Source organism: Mustela nivalis (genome assembly GCF_964662115.1).
Source record: "Mustela nivalis genome assembly, chromosome: Y".
NCBI classification, from domain to species: domain Eukaryota; kingdom Metazoa; phylum Chordata; class Mammalia; order Carnivora; family Mustelidae; genus Mustela; species Mustela nivalis.
This window is the reverse complement of record NC_139041.1, coordinates 28,091,237-28,115,771: the sequence shown is the minus strand read 5'-3', so window position 1 is coordinate 28,115,771 and position 24,535 is coordinate 28,091,237. Positions and strand designations below refer to the sequence as shown.

General features: G+C 37.8%; 1 protein-coding gene across 3 annotated transcripts in view; it reads right to left on the bottom strand.

Moving 5' to 3' along the window:
* LOC309856865 (cullin-4B-like) overlaps positions 1 to 24,535 on the bottom strand; it is a 124,328-nt gene that overhangs the window by 49,449 nt on the left and 50,344 nt on the right. For all 3 annotated transcript variants that reach the window (XM_082718630.1, XM_082718632.1, XM_082718631.1), the window contains 2 exons: positions 1,813 to 1,898; positions 1,057 to 1,164 (listed from right to left, as the gene is read on the bottom strand). In XM_082718630.1, coding sequence (XP_082574756.1) covers positions 1,057 to 1,164; positions 1,813 to 1,898 — 194 coding nt within the window. The remainder of the gene's footprint in view (positions 1 to 1,056; positions 1,165 to 1,812; positions 1,899 to 24,535) is intronic.

Below are 24,535 nucleotides of genomic sequence, written 5' to 3'. Positions count from 1 at the left end.
AGAAGGGTCATCTGCACCCCAGTGCTCCTAACACCAATGGGCACAGTCACCAAACTGCGGAAAGCGCCAAGGTGCCCTTCAACAGATGAATGGTAAAGAGATTTGTTTATATATACAATGAAATACTACCCCTACATCAGAAAGGATGAATCCCCAACTTTTGTATCAATATGGATGGGACTAGAGGAGATAATGCTGAGTGAAATAAATCCAACAAAGAGAGTCAATCAATTATGATATCGTTCACTTACTTGTGGAGCATAGGGAATAAGACAGAGGACACTGGGATTTGGAGAGGAGAAGGGAGTTGGGGGAAACCGGAGTGGGAAACAAACCATGAAAGACTCTGGTCTCTGAGGATCAAACTGAGGGTTTTGGAGGGGAGGTGGTTGGGGAGCTGGGTGATCTTGATGGCTGGTATTAAGGAGGGCACGTAATGCATTGAGCACTTGGTGTGCGGCATAAACAATGAATCTTGGAAAAATGAAAAAAAATAAGTAAAAAAAAGAAAAATGGAGTTCTGAGACAACAAAAGTTTAATTTTTCTTCTAGTTCAATACAGTATGTTCAATAATTTACATGTGCTCCTGAGGAAACCCACCAACATGGCAATATAATTATAAAAATTAAATACATGCAGAAAGACAGTAAAGATAATAGCAATCGAGTTGCCAGTATTAGTAAAAGGAACAACAAAGAGACAATGGGTAATAGACTTAGCAGAGAAGAGAAAGCTAAAACCAAAGCTGCAAGCTGAAAATGGGTGGCACTGGGAGGCAAGTTTCCATGCTTACTAAGTGGAACAATGAGTAAAAAATGTGATTATTTTTTCCATCACATTTTTATGTGATACATGAAGAAATAGTTTGTATTAAAACACAGTAAGAAAATAATATGCTGATAGCAGTAAATGCACAGCCTAAAACAAAGGAAGCCAGGCTCGTATAATTAAAATCTACCTCTGACTATATCATAAGACTATTTAAACAACTGAAAATCTTTTTAAAAAAATCTGCGTTAGCATATATTATTGTCTTAAAACAGTGAATTTCTTACCTCTGGGGGTAACTGGATCTCCTTAGGGATATAGGCCGGCCAAAAACTCGTTGTCAGAATATTCACAGTTAATTCAATGTTTCCGGATATATTTTGATTCTGCATATACTGCAAAATATAAGGATGCAATGAAATAATAAGAATCTTAAAACTCTTACATGGTTATAAAATACACACTCACTGCCAAAAAAAACCTTAAATATATGAAAGCAATGGAAAGACAAGTATGAGTAGGAAAATAAATTAAAAATAGTTATTTGAAATATATTATGTAGTTCTTTGAATATGTAGTGGGAAGGTTAAGTGTCACTGAATTTCCTTTCAAAAAACACAAAGTTGGAGTCATAATTTAAAAGTCATTGCTTTACCAGTTTACCTCCCTCTGTTTTTATCTTATTTTTCCTTCCCTTCCCATATGTCCATTTGTTTTGTTTCTTAAATTACATATATGAGTGAAACAACCAGCGACAGTTTAGGGAACAAACTGAGTGTTGCTGTAGAGGAGGGGGTGGGGGATGAGATAACTGGGTGATGGACTTCAAGGAAGGCATATGATGTAATGTACACCAGGTATTATAGGCAACTGATGAACCAATGAACACCCCTGAAACAGGTAATTCAGCATTTAAAAAATGAATTTAAATAAAAAATTTTAAAAATAAATGATTTAATATGACTCTCAAGTATTAATCTTAAAAGAACCAAACCATTTAAACACTTGACATTAAAAACAAAACTCTTTTAGATAAGAAATACCTGTTTTAACTGAATCATGATATCTTTGGAAAGCTCCATGTCTTTAAACATTCCTTGAAGTTTATTAGTAAAAGCAGTTCCACATTCTGTAAAATATTTTAAAACAACCAATTATAGGTACACATCAGAGAATACAACTGGCAGGGAACTCTAGGAGTCCATCTCCCACAAATAAACACTGAAAAATATTTAAGTGTCAGAATCTCTCTTACCAAAATTCTGAGAGACAGGTGAAGTTTTTTGTAAACCAAGTGGAAACGTAACTGGTATAAAGGTAACATGAATATAAATATGCGATATTTTTACTTCACTCCAATTCTACCCACTTTCCTATGCAAGTGGATCTTGTTTCTGCATGATAGTTTAGGCTCCCAATGTGAATACCCGGTTCCCAAGAAACTGTGTTTGTTTGGATTGAATTCAGGTCTGCCAGAGTAACTGACTCAATGCAGACCATCTCCACAAAGTTCCCCAAAACATTCAAAGACAAGTAAGAAAGGTTTTCATGGCTAAAATACAAGTAACATTTGGATGGGGGGGTGGGTGAAATACAGTCAACAGACTGGGAGGAGAAGCCACAAGGTACAATTTTCAGGTATTAGACGTTTGAAAAGCACCGGCAAAGTAGGGAATCTAGTAAGCCCATTAGGGCTATTTGTAAGCCCAAATCAGGAAGCATTTTAGAAAAAAATGTGTCAAAAATTCTCTCCTATTTAAATTTAGGCTCAGTGAAAATAAGAAGCAAAGATCAGTAAGACAAAATTGTACATACCTAAAAGTACAAAAAAAAAGACCCAACACAGAACCAATTTTAAAAGATCAACAGTTTTGTTTTTCTTTATTTTCTTCTGTGTGTGTGTGTGTGCGTGTGTGTGTGTGTGTTTATTTTTCCTCATTCCAAAAGTTATAGAAATTCCACCAGGCACTGGTACTACTGACATACTGCAAAAAATACTTTATTACTGCACACAAGAGGAAACAAATTCTGAAAGAATACTTGGAAAAAGTCCCTAAACAAGTGAACAACTTCAGCTCACAAGCAATAACAAATGCTAGACAGAGAGAATATCTGCTTTCCAGAGTTGTCTTTTATTAATAAAAAATGTAAAATGGCTAGCGTAAGCCTAAGCTTACTTTTAGAGATCTTACTTACTAGTGATTCACAGACCTGTACCCCTGGGGATAAAAATATATGTTTATAAAAAATATATGTTTATAAAAAATAAAAAGTTAAATTTACTTTAGAGATCACACATTTTTAAAAAGAATAATGTTTTTATTAAAATAGGAAGAATGGCCAGTTTTTAACAAAAGCTACAAGACATACAAAAAAGTATAGAGATATGGCATTTCATAGGAAAAAGAGAAATTAACAGAGACTGCCTGAGAGGAAGCATAGACGTTAGACGTATTAAAAATTACTTTAAATCAACTATCTTATATATGTTCATGGAAACAGGTCAAATAAAATTATCCAATATGAAGAGAAGGAAGAAAAACAATGAAGAAAAATAAGCAGAAACTACGTATATTGGCACATGGGCAATTGTGTCAACATACAGTTCCTAAATTTCTAAGAGAGAGTGGAAAATCATTAGAGACTATGGACTCTGAAAAACAAACTGAGGGGTTTGAAGTGGCAGGGGCTGGGAGGTTGGGGTACCAGATGGTGGGTATTATAAAGGGCACGGATTGCATGGAGCACTGGGTGTGGTGAAAAAAATAATAAATAAATTTTCTGAAAATAAATAAATTAATTTAATTAAAAAAAATAAAAAAAATTTTTAAAAAGAGAGTGGAAAAATACACACACACACATATATATATGCCACATTAATGTTATGTATATACATAATTCTACATATAATATGTACACACGTGTACAGTTACATGTACAATGTATATTACATGTGCACTCACACATATATTATATATTGCACATATAATAAAAGAATGTACATACACACATCGTATACATACACAAAACAGCACCTATCACATATTAGTATACATATAGATACATTAGACATGGTACAGGCAACATACATATGTAATATGTATATTTTACACATACTATGTCATAATGAAGCAGGAAGAAATTGACAAACTGAATAGACCAATAACTAGTAATGAGATTGAAGCAGTGATCAAAAACCTCCCAAAAAATACAAGTCCAGGACTTGATGGATTCCCTTGGGAATTTTACCAAACATTCAAAGAAGAAATAGTACCTATTATTCTGAAGCTATTTCAAAAATATAAATAGAAGGAAAACTGCCCGACTCATTCTAGGAGGCCAGCATTACTCTGATCCCAAAACCAGGCAAAGACAGCATCACAAAGGAGGAATTCAGACCACTATCCCTGATGAATATGGATGCCAAGATTCTATACAAGATCCTAGCTCACAGGATCTAAAAACACATTAAAAGGATTATTTGCCATGACCAGGTGGGATTTATCTCTGAAATCCAAGGATGGTTCAACATTTGCAAATCAAACATTGTGACAGAACACATCAATAAGAGAAGAGACAAGAACCACATGGTCCTCTCATTTGATGCAGAAAAAAGAAAGCATTTGACAAAGTACAGCATCTTTTGCTGATTAAAACTCTTCAGAGTTCAGTGACAGAGGAAACATTCCTCAATTTCATTAAATCCATCTATGAATAGTGAATATCATCCTCAATGAGGAAAAGTTGAGAGCCTTTTCCTTAAGATCAGGAACACAACAAGGATGTCCACCCTTACCACTATTGTTCAACATAATACTAGAAGTCCTAATAACAGCAATCAGACAACAAAAAGAAACCAAAGATATTCAAATTGTCAGAGAAGAAGACAAACTATCTCTCTTTGCAGAAGACATGATACTTTATACCAAAGACTCCACCCCCAAATTACTAGAACTCATACAGCAAATTAGTAATGTGACAGGAAACAAAGTCAATGCACAGAAATCAGTTTTTTTCTTACACACTAAAAATGAAACTGTAGAAAGAGAAACTAGAGAATAGATTCCATTTACAATAGGACCAAAATCCATAAGACAACTTGGAATAAACCTCACCAAGAGGTAAAGGATCTATACTGGAGGACATACACTCCTGAAAGAAACTGAAGAAGATACAAAAAGGCAAAACATTCCATGCTCGTGGATCAGAAGAAGAAACATTGTTCAAATGTCTATGCTGTGCGAGCAATCTATATTTTCAATGCCATCCCAAGCAAAATTCCACCAGCATTTTCCAAAGTACAGAAACAATCCTAAAATATGTATGGAACCAGAGAAGAGCTCAAATCACCAAGGAACTGCTGAAAAAGAAGAACAGAGTTTGGGCATCATGTTGCCTGATTTTAAGTTATATTACAAAGCTGTGATCACCCAGACAGCATGGCACTGGCACAAAAACAGACACACAGACCAATGGAACAAAATAGAGGACCCAAATATGGACCTTAAGCTCTATGCTCAACCAATCTTCAAAAGACCAGGAAGAAATAGCCAATGGACAAACGAAAGTCTCTTCAATAAATGATGCTGAGGAAATTGGACAGCCCTATACAGAATAATGGTACCCAACCATTCTCTTACACCATACACAAAGATAAACAACTCATGATGGATTAAAGACCTCAGTGGAACACAGGAATCTATCAAAATCCTGGAGGAGAACATAGGCAGTAACCAACATCAACCACAGCAATTTTTTTCGAGACACATGTCCCAAGGCAAGGGAAAAAAAGCAAAAACAAACTTTTGGAACTTCATCAAGATCAAAAGTTTCTGCACACCAAAGAAAACAGTCAACAAAACAAAGAGACAACCACAGAATGGGAGAAGATATGCACAAATGATACTAAAGACAAGGGGCTAGTGTCAAGATCTATAAAGAACTTCTCCAGCTCAACACCTAAAAAAACAAATAATCTGGTCAAAAACTGGACAGAAGACATGAACAGACACTTCTGCAAAGAAGACACACTAATGGCTAACAGATTTTAGTATATGTGCTGCCGAAGCGAGCACACAAATGGCTAACAGATGCATAAAAAAATATTCGTCATCATTAGCCATCAGGGAAATTCAAATCCACCTAACCGCAGTTAGAATGGCAAAAATCGAGAAGGCAAGAAACAACAAGTGTTAGAGAGGATGTGAAGAAAGGAGAACCCTCTTCCACTGTTGGTGGGAATGCAAGTTGGTGCAGCCTCTTTGGAAAGCACTGTGGAGATTCCTCAAAAAATTAAAAATAGAGCTACCCTATTACCCAGCAATTGCACTACTGGTTATTTACCCCAAATATACAAAGGTAGTAAAAATAAGGGCCACAGGCACCTCAGAGTTCAGAGCAGCAAAGCCTACAAAGCCAAACTGTGGAAAGAGCTGAGATGTCCTTCAACAGACACATGGATAAAGAAGATGCAGTCCATATATACAATAGAATATTACTCAGTCATCAGAAAGAATGAATACCCAAGTTTTGCATCAACATGGATGGGATTGAAGAGATTATGCTAAGTGAAATAAGTCAAGCAGAGAAAGGTGATTATCATATGGTTTTACTTATTTGTGAAATGTAAGGAATGTATGGAGGACATTAGCAGAAGGTAGGGAAAAATGAAAGGAGGGAAATCAGAGGAGGAGACAAACCATGAGAGACTAAGGACTCCAGAAAACAAACAGGGTTTTAGAAGGGAGGAGGATGGGTGAGCCCTGTGATGGGTATTAAGGAGGGCACGATTGCATGGAGTACTGGGTATTATATGCAAACGATCAGTCATGAAACACTACATCAAAAATGAATGATGTACTGTATGGTTACTAAGATAATTTAAAAAAATAAATTGGAAAATTTCAACAGAAGATTTAAAAAACCCTCAAAAAACAAGAATCAAGGCTCAATACCAAAAAGAACACAAATCAAAAACCTGTAACAAATAATTTAAAATAAATGATGTAAACATTCTCAATAAGTTCATATGGGTAAAAACTAAACAAAATGAGAAAAATATGCATGAATAAAATGAGAACACCACCAGAGAGATATTATAAAAATGAAATAAGCAAAAATACTCAATTTTAAAAATTAAATAACCGAATTCAAAAACTCCTTAGAGTGGCTCAAAAAAGAAGTTATCATAAGGGCACGAATTGCATGGAGCACTGGGTGTGGTGAAAAATAATGAATACTGTTATGCTAAAAATAAAAAATAAATTAAAAAAAAAAAAAAAGTTATCATGAGAAAAAGGAAAGACTCAGCAAATACAAACACAAGATATTTGAAATCACTGATTCAGAGGCAAAAAACAAAATAAAACAAAGGATGGAAAGTGAAAGCAGCACAGGAGACCCATGAGACTCCATCACACCTAAAAATATATGTAGTACAGGAATCCCAGAAGGGGAGAAGAGAGGGACAGAGAGGCTATTTAAAGAAATAATGACTGGAAGTGTAAGTATCTAAACCTGTAGAGAAACTGAACAAGCTAATATCTAAATAGACCCAGTCCAAGATGAGGCACATTATTATCAATCAGCCAGAAATCAAAGGCAAGAAAGTTGACAATCCCAAAAGCAGCAAGAAGAGATCAATTTGTCTTACAAGAAAACTTCCCTAAAATAATATAAAGGATTTTTCTCAGGAAAATTTACGGCCAGAAAAATGTGGATGGACAATATATTCAAGTTGATGAAAGAAGGGGAAAAAACTATATCCAGCAAAATTGTCACTTAAAGCTGTAAGAGGTGAAAACTGAGGAAATAAATTACCATTAGAACTGATATATGTAAGTAATGCTAAATTGAGTGCTTCAGGATGAAATGAAAAAAAAATGTGAGGCAGCAACATAGGAAAAGCATAACATAAAATCTGAATAAATAGTAACTTACAAAACAGTAACATTGGCATATAATTGACTTGTATTATTGTATACAATTGAACGATAAGGAAAAAAATCTACAAACTAATGTGTATATAATATGTAAAATGTAACTGGTGACATCTAAAATATAAATTAAAAGCAGCTAGAATGGTAGAGGAACATAATTTTTGTGTGGAACTGAAATTAAGTTGTTGTAGTTTAACAATATGTTATAGTTTTAAGGTATCTTTTATAATTGGAATGATAATCAAAAGAAAAGGTCTACAGAATATATACACAAGTAAGACAGCAAGAAGGCAATGCAGCAGATACCAGTTTGCGCAGTGCAACAAAACAGCTCTGGGAAAGTCCCAGGGTCTACCTGGGAAGTTCCAGCAACACAGGAGGGGAAAAAAACGCTGAGAGTCATCACACAAAAAGAGAAGGAAGACAGTTTCATTTTGCTTGTATCATCCCCTGACCTAAGACAATGAAATACTCTAGTGAGTATTTCATGCCAACAAAGAAATACTCACTGGAAGGAGTTCCCCTCATCAGGAAAGGATGGGAGATGAGGGATCAGATTCTGCAGCATTTCAGGGCACTGGGTAATGACCCTGCTTCATTTTTACCCAACCAGAGAAGCAAAACTGGGAATACAGGGCTGAAAGGAGCTGGCTAGGTTCAAGGAAGAAAATGAGGTGCCATTATTGCAAACATGGAATAGAATATATACAATTAATAAAGATCTCTTCTGCAGAAAAACTCAGCCAATAGCCATCACAGCTGCTTTGGATCTATTTTATAAAAAAAAACATCTTCAGCTCCAGGAACACAGGTATTCACAGACTCTAGCCATGTCTAGTCCTTCCTTGTTCTCTTTCTCTGTCCTTTCAAAAGTCCAGAAACTGGGGGACAAGATGGCGGGGGAGTAGGAGGAGGCGCCTTTTTCAGCCTGTACCCCAAACTGAGCTGATTACCTACCAAAGAACTCCGATCACCCATGAAATCAGCCTGAGATCAGAATTATAAATGTCTGGATCTCTACAGGAGCAGAAGATGCCAGTGGGCAGGTAAAGCAGAGTGGGAATGGCGACTGATATCAGAAGATAAACAAAAGGGGGAGGGAGCCACCAGAGGCGACAGGTTGGAAAGTAATAACCCAATACAAGCGAGAGTGCCCTGCGTCTGGGGACCAGCATTAACTTGGACACTGGTTGAAAGCACTCCAAAAGAGCAAAGGATCACGGGGTGGGGAGGGGATTGTGGGAATCGGATGGCTAGGGACAGGGGCTTAAGTCCCCGGTCCCAGGACAGCCTCCCTGGCACTGAGGCAGAGAGAGTGTGGCGGAGAAACCAGCTCTTGGTCCCTAAGCCACCAGCACACCCAAGAATGTGTGGGTTCTAGTTCCTATGAGGGGATGGGAGGCACCCAGGTCGGCAGAATGCGTGAGCCCTACCACAAAGCTTGAGATACCCGCTTGAGACACCAGCGCTCTTTGACCCGCGCCATTGTTTCAAAGCCTAAGCCGTGCCCCCCAAACTCTCCCCTGACAGAGGTGCGCAAAAGCCCAGGCTGGTGCTTACGGACCAGCGCCCTGTTCTCAGTGCCCAGAACACGCGCCCGACCCATAGCTGCCTCTGAAAGAGGTGCGCGCAAGCCCAGGGCCACCGGGAAAATCTCAGTGTGCGATGCTGTTTGGAACCTCTATGGCGGTCAGGAACTCCCAGACAGCCGCCACTGCCTTGGCTTTGGGTACAAGCTAAAGATCCTGCACCCCCAGGGTCTGCAACTTGGAACCTGCTCTGCCAGCCACCAAGGGGGAACTTATTTAGGCTCTGCACCCAGCCTGAGGCTTCTCTCTGAGAGGGAGATCAGGGTGCGGTTTGTTTTCCTCTAAAACTACAAAAACCATCAAAGGCGGTCAAGGTGAGAGAAAAAAATAAAAGTGAACAAGCATAAAAGCCGCCAGAGAACAAAAGCCTGAAAAAGCCCAGTTTCCTCAGAGCCCACCCCCTTGAGGGGGGCGGGAGGACTAACTCAGGAAACATCATTGACTGACAACCCAACAGCTGTCTCTACACCTTAAAGAACTGGAGAATAAACAACAAATCAAACCAACTCCACACATAAGAAGGGAAATCATCAAGATTAGAGCTGAGATCATTGAGGTAGAAACCAGAGATACAGAAGAAAGTATCAATGAAACTAGAAGCTGGTTTTTTGGAAGAATCAATAAGACCGATAAACCATTGGCCACACTAATCCAAAAGAAAGAGAGAAAGCCCAAATTCCTAAAATTATGAATGAAAAGGGAGAGATCACAACTAACACCAAGGAAGTAGAAACAATCATCACAAGTTATTATCAAGTTATATGCCAATAAGCTTAGCAACCTAGATGAAATGGATGCATTCCTGGAAAACTATAAACTCCCAAAATTGAACCAGGAAGAAATCGACAACCTGAATAGACCGATATCTAATAACGAGATTGAAGCAGTGATCAAAATCCTCCCCAAAAACAAGAGCCCAGGTCCTGATGGATTCCTTGGGGAATTCTACAAACTTTCAAAGAAGAAATAACACCTATTCTCCTGAAGCTGTTTCAAAACATTGAAGCAGAAGGAAAACTTCCAGACTCTTTCTATGAAGCCAGCATTACCCTGATCCCGAAACCAGGCAAAGACCCTACCAAAAAGGAGAACTGCAGACCAATATTACTGATGAATATGGATGCTAAGATTCTCAACAAGATCCTAGCCAACAGGATCCAAAAGCACATTAAAAAGATTATCCACCATGATCAGGTGGGATTCATCCCTGGGCTACAAGGATGGTTCAACATTAACAAATCAATCAATGTGATACAACAAATTAATATGAGAAGAGAGAAGAACCACATGGTCCTCTCAATCGATGCAGAAAAAGCATTTGACAAAATCCAGCATCCCTTCCTGATTAAAACGCTTCAAAGTATAGGGATAGAAAGAACATTCCTGAACCTCATCAAATTTATCTATGAAAGACCCACAGCAAATATCATCCTCAATGGGAAAAAGCTTACAACCTTCTTCTTAAGATCAGGAACAAGACAAGGATGCCCACTTTCACCACTCTGGTTCAACATAGTATTAGAAGTGCTAGCAACAGCAATCAGACAACAAAGGGAAATAAAAGGTATCCATATTGGTAATGAAGAAGTCAAACCCTCTCTTAAAAATATTTCTAAATCCCTCTGTGTTCAGGAACAAAACAAAGATGTCCACATGCATCACGTTTCAATGTAGTATTGGAAGATATAGCCAGAGCAATTAGTTAAGGCAAATTTTTTAAAAATCAGATAAGAAAGAAAGAAGCAAAATTGTCATTGTTAGTAGATTATCTGATTTCACATAGAGAAAAACCTAAAGACTCCATCAAAAAAAAAAAAAAAAAAGAAAAAAACATTCAAGAGAGGAGCTTGGGAAGATGGCAAAGTAGGATGACCCTGAGCTCATCCCATGCCATGTTTATGGCTGGCTATCATCCATACCCAAGTCCATAAACCAGACAGTGATGCAGAGATGGGCAGAACAAACTCCACCACTAAATACAGAGAAGCAGCTTCATCTGAATGGTTCGGGAGGTCAGAAAGGGGAGGGAGACTGCTTGCTGGATGGAGGGAGCTGCTTGTGGAGAGGGCCCTCACACCAAGATGCTCGCACGGGGACTACTAATCCCATGATACTTGGCTTTAAACACCAGAGTGGGTAAATTCCATTCATTTATATAACAAGTGGGCCTTGGAGCCTGGAGCTCTGGAGGTCCCCTGACTCAGCCTTGGGCAAGCTGGGAGGGCAAATGAGAGCTCTTAAGGAATCAGACCCTGCATAGAGAGATGACATGCAACTGGCAATTTACACAATGTCATGGGCAAATGAGACAGATCTGTTTGACTGAGTTTAGAACGTGTTGGGGACTAAAAGCAAGGGAGCTGGCTGCCCCATTTTCCACCCCCATTTTGCATCATAGATACAGAGATACCTGTGGGAGACAGGACTACAGAGACACTTGCTACCTAACCTGTTAACAGTGCTACATGCAGGAATATTCCTGGGGAACTATATTCTCCAAGCATGTTACCCTAAGCCATGAGCTCATGGCAAATTTTGTTAAAAGTCACAGGGGCAGCCTACCCATCTCCTGGATGCACAGCTGCCATCACAAGCCATGTATGTGCCAGGCTGTGCAGAGCTGTGTGCCCCAGCCACTCTCCGGTGTCTCCTCTGGCTCTATAGCCCCAGTTATCATCATGTTCCATACCCAGGTACACCCCCACTGCCATGAGCACCATCCACAGAACACTGCCCCCAGCTACCACTGTGTACCAGTGTCCAGTTCCCCATGCCTGGCAATACTGGTGCACATTCCCATGCCCCTATGGTGCCTTGGGAAATCCTGAAAATGACTAGAGGACCAGTACAAATTTTGCTAACACCACCACCCACTTCCAAGTTTCCGATGGGCATGCCCCACAAGACCTGGCCTTCCTCAGTCTAACACTATGGAGAGCAAACACAGCCCAAGAAACAGGCAGAGAATCAGTGCAGACAATGGCACAGAAAGAAGTAACTCAGACACAACAGCAAGGTGTCAGCAACACACACAGGATATTCTCTAGAAGTGTTAGCTTCTGGGGAGCAGAGGATACTACATGCAGGGCACTCCAGGACCTCTTCTCATAAAGAATCTGCCTTCAAGAGCAGAGGATATAGCTGACTTTCCTAAAGCACAGAAACACACACAGAAAGGCAGACAAAATGAGGGACCCCAGGAATATATTTTTAAAATGGAAGAATGGGACAAGGTCACAGAGAGAAATCTATGTAAAACAGATAAAAGTAGAATCCTGGTACAGAATTTAAAGCATGGATCGTAAGGATACTCACAAGTCTTGAGAAGAGTGAGTGAGACCCCTAATACAGTGATAAGGAGGAACACAGCAGAGATCAAGGGTACAATAAATAAAACTGGAAACAAACATGATGGGATAAACAGCAGGGTGAAAGAGGATAGGGAACGAATTAGTGACTTAGAAAGCAGAGCAATGCAAAGTAATCAAGAAGAATAAAAGAATCATACAAATGAGAATGGACTTTGGCAACTCAGAGACTACTTCAAACATAATGTTCATATTGAAGACTCCCAGATGAAGAAAAGAAAGTGATGCAGAAAATTTAATTGAACACCTTCTAGCTGAAATCTTCCCTAATCTGGGAAAAGAAACAGACATCCAAATCCATGAGGCATAGAGAACTCCCTCCAAAACTGACAAAACTAAACTAACACCAAGGCCTATTTTCAACAAATTTCCAAAATAGAGTAAGAAATTTTACTTTTTTTAATTTTTAAAAATAAATTAACATAGTGTATTATTCATTTCAGAGGTAGAATTCAGTGATTCATCAGTTCCATATAACACCCTGCAATCCTTACATCATATGTCCTCCTTCATGCCCATCACACAGTTCTACCTTAATCCCCCATTCCGTCCAGCAAACTCAGTTTCTTTCCTACTGTTAAGTCTCCCATAGTCTATCTTCCTCTCTGATTTCATCTTATTTTATTTTTACCTCCCTTGTCCCAAGATCCTCTCTTTTGTTTCCTAAATTTACATATGAGTGAAAACATGTAATTGTCTTTCTCTGATTGACTTATTTCACACAGCATAATACCCTCCAGTTCCATCCACGTCATTGTACATACGAAGATTTCATTATTTTAATTGGGTGAGTGATATTTCATTATATACATAATATATGACATCTTCTTCATCCATCCATCTGTTGATAGACATCTAGGCTGCTTGCATAGTTTAGATATTGTGCACATTGCTGCTATGAATATTGGGGTGCAGGTTCCCCTTCAAAACACTATGTTTATATAAACACTATGTTTATATTTGCATAAATACCCAGTAGTGCAATTGCTTCGATTTCTTTGCGGGTTATGGGTCTCCAGGTTTTCTGTTTCTTCCTCTTTCAGTTTTGGTAGTTTATGAGTTTCTAAAAATGCATCCATTTCTCCCAGATTGCCAAATTTGTTGACATACAACTGCCCAGAATATTCCCTTATAATCTTTTGTATTTCTTACGTATTAGTTGTGATCTCTTTCATTCATGAGTTTATCTGGGTCCTTTCTTTTTTCTTTATGATAAGCTGGGCTAAGGGTTTAATGATCTTACTAATTCTTTCAAAAAACTACCTCCGAGTTTTATTGGTTTGTTCTGTTTTGTTTTAAATTTCTATATCATTAATTTCTACTCTAAACTTTATATCTCTTTTCCTGATGGATTTAAGCTTTCTTTTCTCTTTTTACAATTCCTTTAGGAGTAAGATTGGATTGTGTATTTGACCCTTTTCTTGTTTCTTGAAAAAGGCTTGCATTGCTATAAGCTTCCCTGTTAGGACCACCTTTGCTGCTTCCCAAAGGTTCTGAACTGTTGGGCTTTCATTTCCATTTGTTTCCATGCATTTTGTAATTTCTCCTTTAATATCCTAGTTGACCCATTTATTCCTTAGTAGGATGCTCTTTAACATCTTCCTTCCAAATTTTATCTCCTGATTGAGTTCCAGTGTCAAAGCACTGGGGTCTGAGACTATGCAGGGAATGATTTCAATCTTTTGGTATTGGTTGAGACCTGACTTGTGACCCAGGATGTGATCTATCTGGAGAATGCTCCATTGCACTAGAGTACAACATGCATTCTATTGTTTTAGGATGAAATTCTCTAAAAATACATGTTAAGTATATCAAGTCCAGTATATCAAGTGTATCAAAATACATGTTAAGTATATCAAATACATGTTAAGTATATCAAGTATTTTGAGGCCCTTGTTTCCTTTTTGGTCTTCTGCTTGGATGATCTGGGCATTGCTATTTGTAGGGTGTTAAAGTCCAGTATTACTGTACTATTATCAATGTGTTTTTTTAATTGTATTAATTGCTTTATATAACTGGCTGCTCCCAAGTTAGGGACATATACCTGTTAGATATATTCTTGCTGGACATATCTTCTTCTTATGATATAGTGTCCCTCATCTCTTATTACAGACTTTTAAAACCTAGTTTGTTTGACTTAAGGATTGCCAGTCCAGCTTTCTCTAAACATCCATTTGCATGATAAATATTTCTCCATCTCCTCACTTTCAATTTCAATTTGGAGATGTCTTTGGGTCCCCAATGAGTCTTCTGGAGACAGAGAATATGGGTCTTGCTTTTGTTTGGTTTGGTTTGGTTTTTCCTTCCAATCTGATATCCTGTATCTTTTGATTTGAGTGTGTAGACCATTTACATTCTGAGTCATATTAAAAGATATGAATTTAATGTCACTGTAGTACCTGCAAAGTCACTGTTTCTTTAGATTGTCTCTGTTCCTTTCTGGTTTTTATTATTTGGGGCTCTCTCTTTGTTCAAAGGATCTCCTGACATGTTTCTTGCTGGGCTGGTTCACTGAACACAAATTCTCTTGGTTTCTGTGATCTGGAAACTCTTTATCTCTACTATTCTTTTTTTTTTTATTTTAATTTTTTTTTTTAACTTTTTATTTTTTATAAACATATATTTTTATCCCCAGGGGTACAGGTCTGTGAATCACCAGGTTTTTTATTTTATTTACTTATTTGACAGACAGAAATCACAAGTAGGCAGAGTGTCAGCCAGAGAGAGAGAAGGAAGCAGGCTCCCTGCTGAGCAGAGAGCCCAGCCCAATGTGGGGCTCAATCCCAGGACCCTGAGATTATGACCTGAGCTGAAGGCAGAGGCAGCTTAACCCACTCAGACACCTACGCACCCCTATCTCTCCTTCTATTCTTAAAAAAAGTCTGATGGGCACCTGGATGGCTAAGTGGGTTAAGCCACCTCTGCCTTCAGTTCAGGTCATGATCGCAGGGTCCTGGGATCGAGGCCCGCATCAGGTTCTCTGCTCACCTCTCTCTGCCTGCCTCTCTGCCTACTTGTGATCTCTCTTTCTCTGTCAAATAAATAAGATCTTTAAAAAAGATTTTTGGAGCACCTGGATGCTCAGTTGGTTAAGCTTCTGCCTTAGGCTCAAGTCATGATCTCAGGGTCCTGGGATCAAGTCCCGCATCAGATTCCCTGCTCAATGGGGAGTCTGCTTCCTCCTCTCTCTCTGCCTGTGGCTCTGCCTACTTGTGATCTCTCTGTCAAATAAACAAAAATAAAATTAAAAATAAATAAATAAATGAAGTCTGGATAAAGTACTCTTGGCTGAACATTTTTCTCATTTAGCACCTTGAATATATCATGCCAGTCCTCTCTGGCGCACCAGGTCTCTGTAGACAGGTTTGCTGCTAATGTTATATTTGTCTGCCCTTTTAGGTTAAAGACCTCATTCTCCTGAGCTGCCTTCCAGATTTTCTCTTTGTCTCTTAAATTTGCAATCTTCACCAGTACTCAGGTGTTGATGTATTTCTAATTATTTTAAGAAGGCCTCCTGGACTTTTATTGATTTCTCTGTGCCTCCTGGACTTAAATGCCTGTTTCCTTCCCCAGATTAGGGAAATTCTCAGCTATAATGTGTTCAAATACACCTTTGGACCTTCACTCTCTCTTTCCTCTTCCTCTGAGACTCCTATTAACTAATAATGTTTCAGTGTATGATATCATTGATGTCTCAAAACCCCCGTCATGATCTAGTAATTGTTTAATCTTTGTTTTTATTAGCTTCTTTAGTCTCCATCATTTTGTCTTCTATATCACTGATTCTCTCTCCTGCCTCTGTTATCCTAGAAGTTACAGACTCTATTTTTTACTGCATCTCAGTAACAGACTTTTTAATTTGGACCTGATGAGATTTTAGGATTTTTTGTTCTTTGAGTTTTTCCTGTAAAAGATTTTCCTGTGTCTTCTATGTTTATGTTAAGCCCAGTTGGTATGTTTATAATCATTGTTCTGAATTCTTGTTCCAATATCTTACTTATATACAGATTGATTAAATCCCTGGCAGTGAGTACTGCTTCCTGCTCTTTCTTTTGGATGAGTTTTTCCCTCTCATCATCATGTCCAGAGGGGGGGGGGGGGGAGTTAAAACACTACCAGAACATTACACACAAAACATATTAGAAGGAAAAACAAAACAAAACAAACAAAAACAATGAGAAAAGAATCAAACAGGAAGTAAAATAGAACATAATAAACTAGATCTTGGTGTGTTTAGCTCTGTTAGAAGAAACCACACCCTAAAATAGAAAAGAATGTGAAGTTTATATAAATACAAAAATAAAATACAATGAAAGGAAACCAAAAGTAATATGATAGCTCTCTTTATATAGATATATATACACACATATATAATGTACATATAAAAATTAAAATTTAAAAAAGTCCAAAAAATTATAAAATAAGAGAACAGCTTAAAAGAATAAATAAAATGGAGAGACTACAGAATAATAAAGAAAACCATGAATTCTATATACTGTTTACCCCAAGACTAAAGCTCTGCAGTTTCTCTATGGTTGGTAAACTTGGCATTAGCCAGATGTTCCTCTGGTCTTCTGGGGGAGTAGGCTATTGCACTAATTCTCAGGTGTCCCTGCCTAGGTAGAATTGGGCTCCCTTGTCAGGGGGTCAGGTTCAGTGTAAACAACTCTGAATTGCACTAAATGGTACCGCTTTGCTTCCTGACAGCTTTCCACACTGATTGGTGAAGGGGTGATGAAAATGGAGGTACCCTTATCTCTAACCCTGGAGCTAAAATTTTATGTCCCCACTTCAATGAGACTTCAAAGAAAAGCAGTCAATCACTCTTATCTCCCTGGTTTCTCTCCAAATTCTGTGTTCCCCCATCCCATGACTGAGTGTTTTTACATCAGGATTGTGACACTAGTCTGAGTCTCCAAACTACAGCTCCTGCAGTTTAAACCCATACCATTCCTTCTTGGGAGACTTGGGGGCAGGGGTCTTGCTATGCTTCTGCCTTTTGCTGGACTCCAGCCTGGAAGGTAGTACCAGAACCACACAGTGGTTAGTGGTTTATGGAAAAATGGAGAAGAAAGCTGATGCCTGGACTCAAAGTTTATGGTCAGCTTCCCTGTTCCAGTGTGGAAAGTCTTCTGTACTCAGGCACCCTCATTCTTTTTGTGGCCCTGGGATTCTAAGTCAACATTTTCCCACCTGGTATTCCACCCCACTTTACTACCTGAACACCTTTCAGGTGAGGGATGTCCCTCACAGTGGCAGACTTCTAAAAGTCTAATTTTGCACTCTGCTGCTTATAATACTTTCCAGTAGCCTTTTTAATACAGTTCTCTACCCTCTGAGATTTATCCCCTGGTATATTGTCTTGGATTCGTGTCTCTGGACCTTCTACCTTGCAAGAAGTGGTAGTTTTTCTATTTGCAGAATTGCAGTGGTTCTTTTTTTCACATCTCCAGGTAATATGGCAGATGTTCAGAATGACTTGATAGCAATCTTGTTGAATTCCAGGAACCAGATGAAATTAGAGTAAAACAACCCCTTTCATTATCATACTTCCTCCTCAGTGATAAAACAACAACAACAAAAACGAAAACAAACAAACAAAAAACCCTAAAACTGCAAGACTTTTGTTTTCTTGACTTCTTTTGAAGTCATTAACATGCATGAGAGAACCCATAAGGGTAGAAGATTTTTCAACACAAATGCTGCAGGCCAGAAGGAAATATCATGATATTTTCAATGTGCTGAATGTGGAATTATCTGCAGCCATAATACTCTAGCCAGCAAGGCTGTCATTCAGAATAGAAAGATACATAAAGAATTTCTAAGAAAAAGAGAAACTAAAAGAGATGGTGACCAATAAAACAGCTCTGCAAGAAATATTAAAGTGGACCCTGAGAGCAAAGTAGAGATCAAAAGTGACAAAGACAAGAAAGGGTCAGAAAAAAGATGCTCAGAAAGGAGAAAACAAGCAATACAATGACAATACTTATATTTCTATCAATAACCAATTTGAGTATGATTGGACAAAAGACTCCAACCAAAAGACAAAGGGTGTTAAAATGTATAAAACAACAATAAGATCCATCTTATGCTGCCTCCAAGAGACTCATTTTAGACCTAAAGACACCTGTAGGTTAAAAGTTAGAAGTGGAGAAATATTTTTACGCAAATGAAAGTCAAAAGAAAGGTTGAGTAGCCATACTTCTATCAGACAAACTAGATTTTAAATCAGACTCTAGTAAGAGATGAATACAGGTTCTATTTAGCAGAGTAATGGGATCTATCCAACAAGAAGTTCTAAGAGCTATAAAACTTTATGCTTTCAATGTGGTATGTTAATATATAAAAACTCATTATATATTATATAAAACAAAATGATTAACATAAGGGAACTCATTGATAATAATAGTAGAGGACTTAAACAACCCACTTACAGCAATGTGAAAATGGTCCAGGTGTACCTTGACTGACGAACAGATAAAGAAGAGTGGCATATACATTCAATTGGACTATAATTAAGCCACTAAAAAGAATGAAATCTTACCATTTGCAATGACATGGAGTATAATTCTAAGCAAAACAAGTCAGTCAAAAAAAAAAAAAATGCCACATCATTTCACTATATGTGGAGTTAAACAAAACAGGAAGGCCTGAGTGGCTCAGTTGGTTCAATGCCTGACTCCTAATCCCAACTCTGGTCTCGTCATGAGTTCAAGCCCTTCACTAGGCTTCAAGGGAAAAAAAAAAAAAAGAAACAAATGAACAAAGGGAAATAAAAGAGGGGGACATACCAAGAAACAGACTCTTAACACAGAGAACACATTGGTAGTTACCAGTGGGGAGTTGGGTAGAGGAATGAGTTAAATAGATAATAAGGATTAAGGAGGACCTATGTAATGATGAACACCAGGGGATTTATCCAATTGTCAAATTTCTACATTGTATACCTGAAACTAATACAATACAGAATGTTAACTAACTGGAATTAAAATAAAATTTAAAAATACTGTAATAAGAGACAATGAATGCCAGTACATAGTGAATAATAAAGGGAACAATAAAAGAAAAGAATATAAGATACAAAAATTGTAATTATGCATTTAACAGAAGAAAATGTGAATACACAGAACTTTAGTAGACATTTAAGTAGACATTAAACTGACAGGAATATAATAATAATAATAGTAATAATGATGATGATGATGGGGGACTGTAAAACCCTTAAGCATCAATGCATTGATCATCCACACACAAGTTCAACAAGGAAAAGATCTCTGATTGATACAATAGTGCCAAATACCTAACAGATATATTCAAAACACTCTATCTAATAAACAGCTGATTACATATTCTTTCAAAGGCACATGGAGCATTCTGCAGAAGAGAAAACACCTTGGGGCATAAAACAAGTCTCAATAAATTAAAAAAGACTGAAATCACATCACGTGACTTTTCTGAACACACTGGTATGAAATCAGGAATGATCACAAGAAAAATCTGGAAAGAACACACATACTTGGAGGCTAAAAAATATATTACTGAACAATGAATTTATCAACCACTAAATCAGAGAGAATCAAAACCTACAAGAAGACAAATGAAACTGAAGTCCAAGAGTACAAAATCTCTGCTTCATATCCTGTTCTAAGAGGGAAGACTGGAGCAATACAGACCTATCTGAAGGAGCAAGCAAAATGTCAAAATTTCAATCCAACTGTATAACTATAGCAGCTAGAAATAGAAGGAAAATAAGGATCCCAAAGACGGCAAAAGGGCAGAAATAAATAAGGCTAGAGCAGAAATAAATTGAATAGTGATTAACAAAATAAAAGAAAAAATCAATGTAACCAAGAACTAGTGCTTTCAAATATAAACTGAGCGGAAGAGGTAAGACACTAATATTGCCTCATCCCTCGAACTCTGCTAGATAAATCATTCCAAACATCCAGGAAATCAATCTGAATGCAAACTACACAACTAGTGGAGAAAAAAGAAGCCACACTATGAAAGGTAGGAGGTATGGAGACCTGATTCCAAAGAGAAAACAATCACAGGAGCTGCAGAGAAGAGGGAACCTTGATCTCAGAGAAAGGATAGAGACAGAAACAGGGAGAAAGCGGTACACAGTGATTCCTCAAGAGACATACTTCCTCACCATCAACAGGGAAACTAGAGCAGCTGATTATGGCAAGGTTTTTCAAGCAAGACAGCTAAAAGGCTGAAGTTTTAGAAAACTATGACACTGCTGCATAAAGCCTCATAGGCATAGTGGTGCTCCTGTGGGAAAGGAGGGTGGAGGCCTGGGAATGGCAAGCATGGTCTGAGGATCCCCTGGGTCCCAGAGGAGGAAAGTGTTCCCCCTCATGGACTGCATTTGAGAGCGTGAGAGCGGTGTTCCCTCTATACCCATACTCTGAAGCGTTTTAATCAGGAGAAGACAGAGTATGTTACCAAATGCTTTCTCTGTATCTTTTTGGAGGAAGATAGGGTTCTTGTCTTTCTTTTGTTAATGTGATCTATCACACTGATTTACAAATGTTGAACTACCCTTGCCTCCCAGGAATAAATCTCACCTGGTCCAGATAAATAATCCTTTTAATACACTGTTGGATCCTATTAGCTAGGATCCTGTTGAGTATTATGGTATCTATACTGGTCTGTAATTGTCTTTTTCTGTATATGTTCTTAATTTTGAATCTTTGCCTGGTTTGGGGATTGAGGTAATGCTGGCCTCACAGAACTGGTCTGGAATTTTTCCTTGCTTCTTTTTTTTTTTTTTTTAAACAGCCTCAGAAAAACCGATACAATTTCTTCTCTAATTGTTTGTTGGTAGAATTCTGGGTGGCTGGGAAGCTACCTGGCCCTGGATTCATATTTTGGGAGGTTTTTGATTACTGTTTCAATTTTGTTACTAGTTACTGGTCTATTCAGATTGTCTATTTCTTCCTGTTTCAGTCTTGGTAGCTTATAAATTTCCAGAAAAACATTTACTTCTTCCATATAGTTGGCTGGTGATAATGGCATATAATAATGGCATATAGTTGCTAGTAATAATTTCTACTAATTGCTCCTATTTCCATGGTGTTAGTCATGATCTCTCCTCTCTTATTTGTGATTTTATTTGGGTCCTTTTCTTTTGGAAAAGGTCTGGCCAGAGGCTTACTGATATTACTAATTCTTTCAAAGAACCAACTATTAATTTCTTTGATCTGCTCTACAGTTTTTCTTGTTTCTATTTCATTTATCTCCTTCCAAATCTTTACTATTTCTCTTCCTCTGCTTGGCTTAGGTTTTATTTGCTGTTCTTTCTTCAGCACATTAAGATGTAAGATTAAGTTGTCCATTTGCAATTCTTCAACCTTTTTGAAAGAGGCTTTGATTGCTATGTATTTACCCCTTAGGACCACCTTTGCAGTATCTCATAGGTTTTGGACCAATGTGTTTTCATTCTCATTCATTTCCATGAACTTTTTAAGCTCTTCTTCAGTTACTTGGATGATCCAATCATTTTTTTAGCAGGATGCTCTTTAACCTCCAAGTTTTTGAATTCCTCCTAATTGTGTGTGTGTGTGTGTGTGTGTGTGTGTGTGTGTGAGAGAGAGAGAGAGAGAGAGAGAGAGAGAGACAGAAATAGAGAAAGAGAGAGAGAGAGAGAAAGAGAGAGAGAGAGACTGAATTCCGGGTTCAAAGCATTGTGGTTTGACAAAATGCAGGGATAATCTCAATCTTTTGATATCAGTTGAGACCTGATTTCTGATCCAGTGTGTGGTCTGTTCTAGAGAACCTTCCAAGTGTGTTTTAGAAGAATGTGTATTCTGCTGTTTTAGGTTGTTAAGTTCCTCATTTATCTATGAAGTCCATCTGGTCCAAAGTGTCCATCAAACCTCTTCTTTGTTGATTGTCTCTGTAGATGCTCAGTCCATTGCTGCCATGGAGTGTTGGGATCTCCAAATATTAATATATTACTACCCATATGTTTCTCTATTTTAATTAACAGTTGGTTTATGCAGTTGGCTGATCCCTTGCTGGGGACATAGGTATATACAATGTTAGATCTTCTTGTTTGATAGAAAAGTATAGTATGATGTCCCTCTACATGTCTAACTATAGTCTCTTGTTTGAAAATCTAATTTGTCTAATATGAGGATTGCTACTCCAGCTTTATTTTTAGGATGGTTGACATGAAAAATGGTTCTTCATCCCCTCACTTTCAACCTGGAGGTGTCTAGGTTCAAAAATAGTGTAGTGTAGACAACATATGGATGAGTCCTGTCTTTTTACCCAATCTGAAACCCTGTGTCATTTCATGAGAGCATTTATGCCATCATTTGATAGTAACTATTGAAAGATATGCACTTAGAACTATTGTATTGCCGGTAAAGTCCCTTTTTCTATAAACTCTCACTGTAAATTTATGGTCTATGATATGCTTGGGTCTTATTTTTCTTTTACAAAATCCCCCTTAATATTCTTGCATGTTTGGCTTCCAGTTTCTGGCAGTCTTGAAAGCTCTTTGCCTCTCTTTTTGTTCTGAATAACAGCATCACCAGATAAAGTATTTTTGGATGCATATTCTCCTCATTTATTACCCTGAATATGTCTTGCCAGCCCTTTCTGGCTTGCAAGGTCTCTGTGTATCTGATGTTATTCTGATGTTCCTCCCACTGTACTTAAGAAATCGCTTCCTCCTAGCTGCTCTAAGGATAGCTTCCTTGGCTCAAGACTTGCTAGTTCTTTTTTGTTTTTGTTTTTTTATTATATGCCGGAGTGTTGGTGTATTTTTACTACACTTGGGAGGGGTCCTCTCTGCCTGTAGTACAAGAATTCTTCTTTCCTTCCCAGATTAAGGAGGTTATCAGCTACAGATTTGCTCAAATATACCTTCCAGTCCTCTCCCTCTCTCCATGTCCTCAGAGATCACAATAATTCTGGCACTTGAATGTTTCATGGAATCACTGATCTAAGTCTGTTCTCATGTGCTGCTAGCTGCCATCTCCTTCCTCCTCAGCTTCCTTCCTTTCTATAAGCTTATCTTCTAGCTTTCTAATTCGTTCTTCTGCCACATTTACCCTGGCTGCTAAGAGTGTCCAGTTTAAACTGCATCTGATTCATAACATTTTCAAAGTTCAGCCTGATTAGATCTCATTTCTGCTCTTAGAGATCCTAAATTGTTGCTAATGCTCTTCTCAAGCCTAGCTATGAACTTCATAATTGCTACCCTGAAGTCTATCTCTGACATCTTGCTTATATCCATATCCATTTAATCCTTGGCAGAGGACACTGTCTGTGGATCTTTCCTTGTTGGAGTTCCTCCTCCTAATCATTCTGTTGTTGATTGAGGGGATGTACAGAATCCAAAATACCAACCAAAACCCAAGCAAGATGCACACTAGGAAAATCTGGAGCAGTCAGAAGACATCACAAAAAAACAAAACAAAACAAAACAAAACAAACAAAAACTAAGCCAAAATGAAATACAGGGAAAAACTTATAAAATTAAAAATAAAAAAATTAAAACACTATAAAAATAAGAATTTTTAAAAATTTAGAAATTCAATGGGAGTGAGGGGAAGGAGGGTTATAATCCCTCAGTGTGGACAAAGTTGGGTGTTTTAATTGTCCCCGGGTATATTTAGGTCTGCCTGTTAGAGGACACTACTTCCCAAAATTACAGGAAAAGTAAAGCTTGTTGAAAAGAGAAGATTGACTACAATGAAGCATGTATCTCGAAAAAAATAATAATAAAGGTCTGAAAAAGTATAAATTTAAAAAATCTACTGTGACATATAAGTTGATATATTAAACATATAGTTGAAATGAGAAAAATGTAAAAGAAAACAAAAACAGAGAAGAAGCACAAGAGAAAGAATA